Source organism: Colobus angolensis, unplaced genomic scaffold, assembly GCF_000951035.1.
Source record: "Colobus angolensis palliatus isolate OR3802 unplaced genomic scaffold, Cang.pa_1.0 Scaffold24, whole genome shotgun sequence".
In the NCBI taxonomy this organism is placed as follows: Eukaryota; Metazoa; Chordata; class Mammalia; order Primates; family Cercopithecidae; genus Colobus; species Colobus angolensis.
In genome coordinates this window covers 9,495,456-9,505,406 of record NW_012115599.1, presented here as the reverse complement: position 1 = coordinate 9,505,406, position 9,951 = coordinate 9,495,456, and the positions used below count along the sequence as shown (strand labels likewise).

The 9,951-nt window shown below is 37.5% G+C and overlaps 1 protein-coding gene across 1 annotated transcript in view; it reads left to right on the top strand.

Moving 5' to 3' along the window:
* AFTPH (aftiphilin) overlaps window positions 1-9,951 on the top strand; it is a 69,067-nt gene that overhangs the window by 23,090 nt on the left and 36,026 nt on the right. The window contains exon 2 of the mRNA XM_011945306.1: window positions 4,499-6,465. Coding sequence (XP_011800696.1) covers window positions 4,531-6,465 — 1,935 coding nt within the window. The 5' untranslated portion in view covers window positions 4,499-4,530. The remainder of the gene's footprint in view (window positions 1-4,498; window positions 6,466-9,951) is intronic.

Genomic DNA, 9,951 nt, shown 5'->3' with positions numbered 1-9,951 from the left:
CACGCCACTGCACTCCAGCCTGGGTGACAGAGCTAGACTCCATCTCAAATAAATAAATACATACATACATACATACATACTACCATCACAATCAAGAAATTAACATTGATACATTGCTGCTATAGTGAATCTTTTGGACCCTGTTAAAGTAGATGATTCACAGTCATCCCAGTAACAACCTTTTTAGAAAGGATATCAAGTGCTGCATTTACTTCTCACGCCTCTTTATTCTTCTTCAATCTGAAATAGGTTTTCAGTCTTTCCTTGACTTTCATGAGCTTAATACTTTTGAAGGTTACAGGCCAGTAATTTTGTAGGCTCTCTCTCAGTTTGAATTTCCCTGAAATTTCCTCCTGAAGTCAAGTGTTGTATTTTTGACAGGATATCCTAGAAGTGACCATGTATTCTCATTGCATCTCATCAGATGGTGCATGATTTCAATGTTCCCATTACTGATAATGTTCATGTTGATCACCTGATTAAGGTAGTGTCAGGCTTCACACTGTAAGCTTATACTTTTTCCCTTTGTAATTAAGTATATTGTGGGGAAGTACTTTGAAACTATGGAAATACCCGGTTCCTCATCTTTCAGTTTATTTACTTACATATTTATATCTGTGAGGACTCAGTTTATTATTGTATTGATTGGGTTATAATCCATTATCATCTTTATTCCAGTGCTCAAATTGTTCCTGATTTAGTTAGTAGCTCCTTCAAGCTAGCTTTTGTATCGTATCCTTTTGACATGTCACTATCTTTATTAATGCTTTTAAATTTTATTTTTACTTACTTTTTTTTGAGATAGGGTCTCACTCTGTCACCCAGGCTGGAGTAGTACAGTGGTGTGATCAGAGCTCACTGCAGCCTTGACTTCCTGGACCCAAGCAGTCCTCCTGCCTTAGCCTCCCAAATAGCTGGACTACAGGTGCATGCCACCATGCCTGGCTGATATTTAGTACTTTTTGTAGAGACATAGTTACATCATGTTGCCTAAGGCTGGTCTTGATCGAACTCCTGGGCTCAAGTAATTTACCCGCCTCAGCCTCCCAAAATGCTGGGATTACAAGTGTGAGCCACTGCACCCAGCTGCTTTTAAACTTTAGAAAAAGAAATCCTGTAGTTAATGGCTGTATAATATGCTGTTGTAGGGATATAGCATAACTTGCTTAATTATCTCTTTGCAGCATTTTGTTTTAGATTTCTTTAAAAAGAGTTTGCATAGTACAACCATATTGCCTTCTGGAAGGCTTGTAGCAGTTTACACTCACAAGCAATGTGCATGTGTGCAAGGGTTCCTATCCCCACATTCTCGTTAACAATCGCAAAGTGATTTTAAATAATAGGAATTTCATAATTAGAGGGACATAGTTAGAGGTCACTAAGCATTAGAAGGGGTTATCAGGACACTAGGCAAGGGAAGAAAATAGGATTTATGTGTATCTTGTACTTTTTTTTTCTATTTAAATCAGCAGCAGGAAAGGAGAGTATGGCAGAGCAAAGCAGTTATTTTCTTCTTTATGGTGCTAATTTCATAAGAAAGATAATTTGAAGTAGATATATTACAATAGAGCCTTTTCCTTTTCTTGTGACTTGCTCATTTCTTCCTGGTAACTCTCAGTGACTGACCAATCATTAACCTCAAAGATCCTTTTCAAAATTCTGAAGCCATTCTCCACTAAGCAGCTCTCTGAATGAACTTTGGGAAAGTTGCTCACTAGTTGGCTTCATTTTCCTTACCTCTAAATTAAACTATAGTTTCTACAGTACCTTCACTCTAAAACTGGAAGATCTTAGGAAATTTTATTCTGAGAGAAGGCTAGCTTGCAAAACTGGTTGAATTTTCTAGTAAACATTTTCCTCATGTATCTAACTGGGCAACTGTGAGTTGTAAGAAGTATCTGTTTATTATTTATGGGCTGGTTTTATTCTAGGACTTTGGCTGTTAGTCTTCCCTTTGCTTTCTGTTTTTTTTTTTTTGAAACTGAGTCTCACTCTGTCACTCAGGCTGGAGTGCTGTGGCATGATCTCGCCTCATTGCAACCTCCACCTCCCACCTCCCGGGTTCAAGTGATTCTCCTGCCTCAGCCTCCTGAGTAGCTGGTATTACAGATGTGCACCACCACGCCCAGCTAATTTTTTTTTATTTTTAGTGGAGATGGGGTTTCACCATGTTGGCCAGACTGGTCTCGAACTCCTGACCTCAAGCGATCCACCCACCTCAGCCTCCCAAAGTGCTGGAATTATAGGTAGTCCCTTTGCGTCTAATGTTAAATCTGACTTGTGGAACTTTTGACTCCTTAGCACAGAGGAATAGAGTAACTCAGGTTTCATTTAAGAATTAAATACATTAGGCTGGGCGCGGTGGCTCATGCCTGTAATCTCAGCACTTTGGGAGGTCGAGGTGGGCAGATCATGAGGTCAGAAGATCAAGACCATCCTGGCTAACATGGTGAAACCCCATTTCTACTAAAAATACAGAAAAAAAAAATTAGCCAGGTGCGGTGGCGGGTGTCTGTAGTCCCAGCTACCTGGGAGGCTGAGGCAGGAGAATGGCGTGAACCTGGGAGGCAGAGCTTGCAGTGAGCCGAGATCACGCCACTGCACTCCAGCCTGGGTAACAGAGTGAGACTCCATCTCAAAAAAAAAAAAAAAAAATTAAATATATTAAAAAGAAGCTATTATAAATTAATTAGTATGGGAAGGATTATTCAACAAAAGGGATTAAGACCATTGCTTGGCTCTTTAGAAAAAAAAAATTCACCTTACATTTTTGCTTTACATCATACACCAAAATAAGTTCTAAATGTGTTAAAATTAAATTTTTTAAACCCTAAAAGTAAAAGAAAACAAAAGTGAATATTTATTAAATTTTATATGATAGCGAAATAATGAAGAAAGTTGCATAGTGCTCGCTTCGGCAGCACATATACTAAAATTGGAACGATACAGAGAAGATTAGCATGGCCCCTGCGCAAGGATGACACGCAAATTCGTGAAGCGTTCCATATTTAAAAAAAAAAAAAAAAGAAAGAAAGAAAGTTGCATAAAACTTTCTTCATCTTCCTGAAAAGATCAATTGATTTGACTTCCTAAAACTAACTTGGGAAAACAGCTTGGCAGTTTCTTATAAAGTTGAGCGTGCTACATGACCCAGTATTCACACTCCTGGGTTTATATATTTTAGAGAAATGAAAACTTGGGTTCACATAGTAATCTGTACATGAATGTTCATAGCAGTTTTATTTGTAATGGGAAAATACTGGAAACAACCCACGTAACCTATATGGAGTGAATGGGTAGACAACCTGTGGTACATCTATACAATAGAACACTAGTTAGCAATGAAAAGGAGTCAGACCCAGGAGTGGTGGTGTGCACCTGTAGTCTCAGCTACCCAGGAGGCTGAGACAGGAGGATTGCTCAGCCCAGGAAACCAGCCTGGGCAACATAGTGAAACCCTGTCTCCAAAAAAGAAAAAGAAAAGGAATGAACTGTTGACACATGCAGCTACATGGATAGCTCTCAAGGGCATTAGGCTGAGGGAAAAAGCCAGCTTCAAAAGGTTATGTATTTTGTGATTCTATTCATATAACATTCTTGATGTAACAAATTATAATGATATAGAATAGATCAAGGATTAGGGTTTAGGGAAGAGTGTGACTATTAAGGGGTAACATGAGGGAGTTTTTTTTGTGTTGATAGAATAGTTCTTATCCTGATTATAGTGATGGTCACTCTAATGTAATCCACACACATAAAATTTTTAGAACTGTACACACACACACACACAACTGGTGAAATCCAAACAAGGTCTGTACCTGAGTTAATAGTATTGTACTTATATCAGTTTCCTGGTTTGACCACGTGTTATGCTTATTACTATATTACCACTGGGAGAAGCTGAGTGGAATATACACAAAAATGCTTTTATTTCCAACTTGTTTTGAGTCTTAAACTATTTCAAATTTTTAAGTTATTTAAAAATTAACTTGGGTCAGAAATAAACATTGAAAAGCCAAATGAAGAAAATATTTGTAACAATTATTAGAGAGAAAATTTTTATGCCTTTTATTTATTAATATAAAGAACTCATACAAATCCATAAGGCAAGCACTGAATCCTTAATGAATTGAAGGAGAACTTAACAGAATAAGCATGTACCCAGGAGAAAATTTTGTAGGTGTACTTTTGTAAGTGTATATTCAGAATTATCTGGAATCCCCACAATCAATCAGTGTGCCGCCAGTGCTCTTGGTAACGTGTTGTCTAAGAGAACTTTTTTTTTTCCCAGTATATTATAGCTGTATAAAGTAATTTCACCTAAGAGAAAAATAGATTAAAAGATACAAAACATTATGCAGGAAATGGTCAAGGAAAAAAGGAGACAAAAGAGAGCATTGTAAATTTGCATTGTTTTAAAGTAGCTTTGAGAGAATTTTGAAAGATCTTGTTCTATGTAATCTGTCCCCTCCAAAAAAAATTTTTTTTTTTTTTACAGGTGTAAATTAATTATTTGAAAGCAACTGAACAATGGAGCCAGACATCATTCGAATGTACTCTTCATCCCCACCACCACTAGACAATGGAGCAGAGGATGATGATGATGATGAATTTGGGGAATTTGGCGGGTTTTCAGAAGTTAGCCCTTCTGGTGTAGGGTTTGTTGATTTCGATACAGCAGATTATACTCGTCCCAAGGAAGAGTTTGTACCTTCAAACCATTTTATGCCAATTCATGAATTCTCAGAAAATGCAGATAGCCTTACAAGCTTTAAGTCCATTAAAAATGGTAATGATAAGGACATCACTGCTGAACTTTCTGCTCCTGTGAAAGGACAGTCTGATGTTTTACTTTCTACCACCAGCAGAGAAATAATTTCATCTAAAACATTAGATACTTCCATTGATGGCATGGAAAGTCCAGGAAATTTAAATAAAGTAGTGGAGCAGAGACAAAATGTTGGAACACTTGAAAGTTTCTCTCCAGGAGATTTTAGAACTAATATGAATGTTGTTCATCAAAACAAGCAGTTAGAGAGCTGCAATGGTGAAAAGCCTCCTTGTCTGGAGATTCTAACAAATGGGTTTGCAGTGTTGGAAACTGTAAATCCTCAGGGAACAGATGATCTGGACAATGTAGCTGATTCAAAGGGATGGAAGCCTCTTAGCACTCATAGCACTGAGTATAATTTAGACTCTGTACCTAGTCCTGCTGAGGAGTTTGCAGATTTTGCCACATTTTCCAAAAAGGAAAGGATACAACTAGAAGAAATAGAATGTGCAATTTTAAATAATAGAGAAGCACTAACCATTCGGGAAAACAATAAAATTAATAGAGTCAATGAACTGAATTCTGTAAAAGAAGTGTCTTTGGGTAGAAGCTTGGATAACAAAGGAGACACTGATGGAGAGGATCAGGTTTGTGTTTCAGAAATAAGCATAGTGACTAACAGAGGTTTCAGTGTTGAAAAACAAGGCCCTCCAACACTGCAACAGGATGAATTTTTACAGTCAAGTGTTCAGTCAAAGGCTTGGAGTTTGGTAGACTCAGCTGATAATTCAGAAGCCATTAAGAGAGAAGAACGTAAAACTGAAGAAAAACTTGACTTACTTACTTCTAAATGTGCTCACCTATGCATGGATTCTGTTAAAACTTCTGATGATGAAGTCGGTTCTTCCAAAGAAGAAAGTAGTAAGTTTACTAATTTCCAAAGGCCAAACATTGACCCCACAGAAGAAAATGATTTGGACGATTCTGTAAGTGTAAAAAATGGTGATAGTAGTAATGACTTTGTGACTTGCAATGATACCAATGAAGATGATTTTGGTGATTTTGGTGACTTTGGCACTGCCAGTGGCTCATCTCCACCTTTTGTTACTGGTACTCAAGATTCAATGAGTGATGCCACTTTTGAAGAGTCTTCAGAGCACTTTCCACATTTTAGTGAAGCAGGTGATGACTTCGGAGAATTTGGGGATATAAATGCTGTTTCTTGCCAAGAGGAGACAATATTAACAAAGTCAGACCTAAAACAGACTTCTGATAATTTATCAGAAGAATGTCAATTGGCAAGAAAATCTAGTGGAACAGGCACTGAACCTGTTTCAAAACTTAAAAATGGGCAAGAAGGTGAGTTTGGACATTTTGATTCTGTGCCAAATATTCAGGATGACTGCAATGGTTTTCAAGACTCTGATGATTTTGCAGACTTCAGTTCAGCTGGTCCTAGCCAAGTTGTAGATTGGAATGCTTTTGAGGATGAGCAAAAAGATAGTTGTTCTTGGGCTGCTTTTGGAGACCAGCAGGCTACTGAATCTCATCATCGAAAGGAAGCCTGGCAGTCACATAGGACAGATGAAAATATTGATACTCCAGGAACCCCCAGAATGCACAGTGTACCTTCAGCAACTTCCAAAGGAGCAGTTGCTAGTGGCCATTTACAGGAATCAGCCACTTCAGTTCAGGTATTTACTAATTTTCTCTAGTTTGTATGATGTAATAATTGTTGTAGAGGCTTCTAATTTCAGCTTTTCAAAAAATGTTTTTTCAGCTGAGTACCTGTTGAAGGAGACTTGTTATGTTGTATAATGCCTGTCTGATTTGTGGGTTGGTTACATTTTTCACAACCCTTTGGGAAACTAATAATAGTCCTATAGTAAAGCACAATAAGATTTTTATCTCAATGAGTTTCATTAATATTTACAGATATTCATCAACTTGGATTTTTTAGTGACTATAAATACCATTTATGTTAAAAAAAAAAAAACGCCCACACTTATTAGCTAATTAATGGTTCCAGTAAATCCTTCAGTATTACCCTTTACAGTGATTTTAAAAGAAGGTTAAACTGAGATTTAGATTTTTTTTTTTAAGCTTAAAAAAAAATGTTAATTTTGTCCATCAAAGACCTAGGAAATTCAAGTATGGTTTTGATTCCAGGAGAGAACAAGCAGAATTTGAAACCTCATTCTGTGCCAAAGGCTATAGTGAATTGAAGAACAGAAACTAGAAAAAAGCAAATTTTTCTTTTTCCTCAATTTAGCAGCTACTAAAAGACTTGGGGTGAGGGTATGAGATGAATTAAGGTTTAGTCCTAAAATAAGAAACAACTATAGGTTCACTTATTGTAGTTGTATTTATTTGCCTATACTTTCTTACAAATGTACCTCTTAGCTCTTCCTAGAGAGTAGGTGTGTCAGGGAGAATATTTTTACCCCTTAGCTCCTATACATTATCCTTTTTTGATTCAGACTCTTTCAGAAAAGATTCATTAAGATTCACTTTGACCTAAAGTAGCCCCTAGAGGTGTAGCTTGATATCTAGGTTGTTCCCCAGTCCAGAGTTGTACCCTGTGCTAAATTTTACCTTTTTTCAACTCCAGGAGTGTGGAAGAGGGCACTCCCTTGCATGTCACTGCCTCATACTGACGATTGATATATGTAACTAACACCTGATCCACAAGCTTATTTTAAATATGCCATTAATAAACTCGGAATCTACAAACTTTATTTATCCAGTTATCTTTTGCTAAGAAAACCATTTTCAATTGGAAATCTTTCCAAAGTCTTTGTAATTGAAATAGTTATACTTCATTGCCTTGATAACTTTGACACAGTAAGATATTAGAGAAACTATGGTATTACCAGTTGGTGCGCATAGCTAATCGCTTTTTAGTTGGCTTTTGTGTCTGGGTAGTTTAATTTGCTAATTCAGTTATTACATGGTTTGACTAATGTGTATTATTCCTATTGAGTAATTCATTATTTAGGCAGAACCTTGCCATTTTAAACAAGAAGTGAACTAATTAGTTCTAATTATGATGCTAAATGAGAACTGTTGCTTTTGACCTAACCCTTTCCCTATTTAGTTTCATCTCACTAGAGGATAGGGTGACACTAGTATTGGATGATCTTTAATTTGTAGCCTTAGAACTTTTAACATCATCAGATAATGCGTTTTTAAAAGTGTGACCACTTCAAGTAGGAATTTCTTGCATCATACAAGTTGATTGAAGTTATTTATGTATAATTTGATAACTGGATGTAGGAGATGATAAAGCATCTGGGCTTCATGAAATCTGACAGATCTGAGTTTGAATCTTGACCCAGCCTCTTAAAAAGCCTTATGGTTTTGGATAGGTTACTTCTGAACTCAGCTGTATATACTTCAAAGAACTTTTGTGAAGATAAAAGGAAATTTTTAAATGAGTGAAGAAATCAATCTGCTAGAAAATAAAAATTTTATAGTATGATTCTATTTTTTATAAAAAATAAAACAGAAACTGTATAGATGTGGCAAGATACATTATGAGTTTCTGAGGCCAGGCACAATGGCTCATGCCTATAATCACAGCACTTTAGGAGGCCGAAGTGGGTGGATCACTTGAGGTCAGGAGGTCTAGCCCTGCCTGGCCAACATGGTGAGACCCTGTCTCTACTAAAAATAGGAAAATTAGCTGGGCCTGGTGGCATGCATCTGTAATCCCAGCTACTCAGGAGGCTAAGACAGGAGAATAACTTGAACCCAGCAGGTAGAGGCTGCAGTGAGCCGAGATCATGCCACTGCATTTCAGCCTAGGCTACAAGAGAGAGACTCTGTGACACACACACACACGACTTTCTTAGATTTGTTTGGCTCAGGCCTCATGCTTTTATTTTTGCTAATGGGTTATGGAAAATGAACAGAATTTGGATGTCGGGAAAGTGAAACTGCTGGAGGAGGCCAGAAGAACTTTGGGAAGAAAGTTGAAGTAGTGAAATAGATAACCCCCGCTGAGTAAGTGACTGAGTCAGAAGTGGAGAAAGATTGAACCAAGACTCTCATTCTTACCCTGCTGTTGTGAAGGAGAGTTGCAGCTGGCACTTTCTTTCTTGGGCTTCAGATTCTGCTGGAAGAGTGTATTAATTTAGCCCTTTTGGAGAGGATTAGATTTATTGGTATTTTTCTTTAAAATGTTTTCCCTAGTTGCTCCGGACAGTGTTCCAAACAAGCACAGAATTCCTTTTTTTTTTGAGACAGAATCTTGCTGTGTCGCCTAGGCTGGAGTGCAGTGGCACGATCTCAGCTCACTGCAGCCTCCGCCTCCTGGGTTCAAGCAGTTCTGCTGCCTCAGCCTCCTAAGTAGCTGGGACTACAGGCCCGCACCACTACACCCAGCTAATTTTTGTACTTTTACTGGAGATGGGGTGTCACCATATTGGCCAGGCTGGTCTCGAACTCCTAGACCTCAGGTGATCCACCCAGCTTGGCCTCCCAGAGTGCTGGGATTATAGGCGTGAGCCACCGTGCCTGGCCTCCTCACATATTAATAACAGTAAGCATTATAAGTTTTTTAGTGGTAAAAGTTGAAATGATTTATTCCTGTTCAATCTTACCTGGATGCCACAAGTGTCCCGAACAAAATGCCATCAAGTGGTTTTGTCCGAATTTTGCTTTGACAGAATGTGAGTGTTTTAGAATTCAGAGCTTCATTAAATTAAACAAACATGGCAATTTGATTTAATTTGTTTGATTAAGCAAGCATGGAAAACAAATCTTTGTTTTGTGAAGTCAGACAAATGGTATAGTTGGTCATTTCAGATTTCTTCCACTTTTCACTATTTGGTATGTGACATTGTCCAGGTCCCCATTTTTTTTTTAGCACTTTCCTATTTTTAGCCCACCAAAAAGATATCTTAAAATGTTAATAAATATGTCTTCCTTGGGGTTAGTGCAATAATTTGTTACTTAGGTAGGGAAAAGTCAAGCAAGAATTCTTTCGAAATTAAAAAAAGTTCTTAGTCTAATTCTCAGCTGTGGGTCCAGTGAGTCTCAGTGGGTTCAAGCTTTGATGTAAAAGCCATACATGAACATTATTAAGAAATAGGTATCTTCTCCCTTCAGTGGATAATTTTTTCTGAGAACCTAAAGTTTAATATATTTCATTCTTTTTTTTGTTTGTTTGTTTGAGA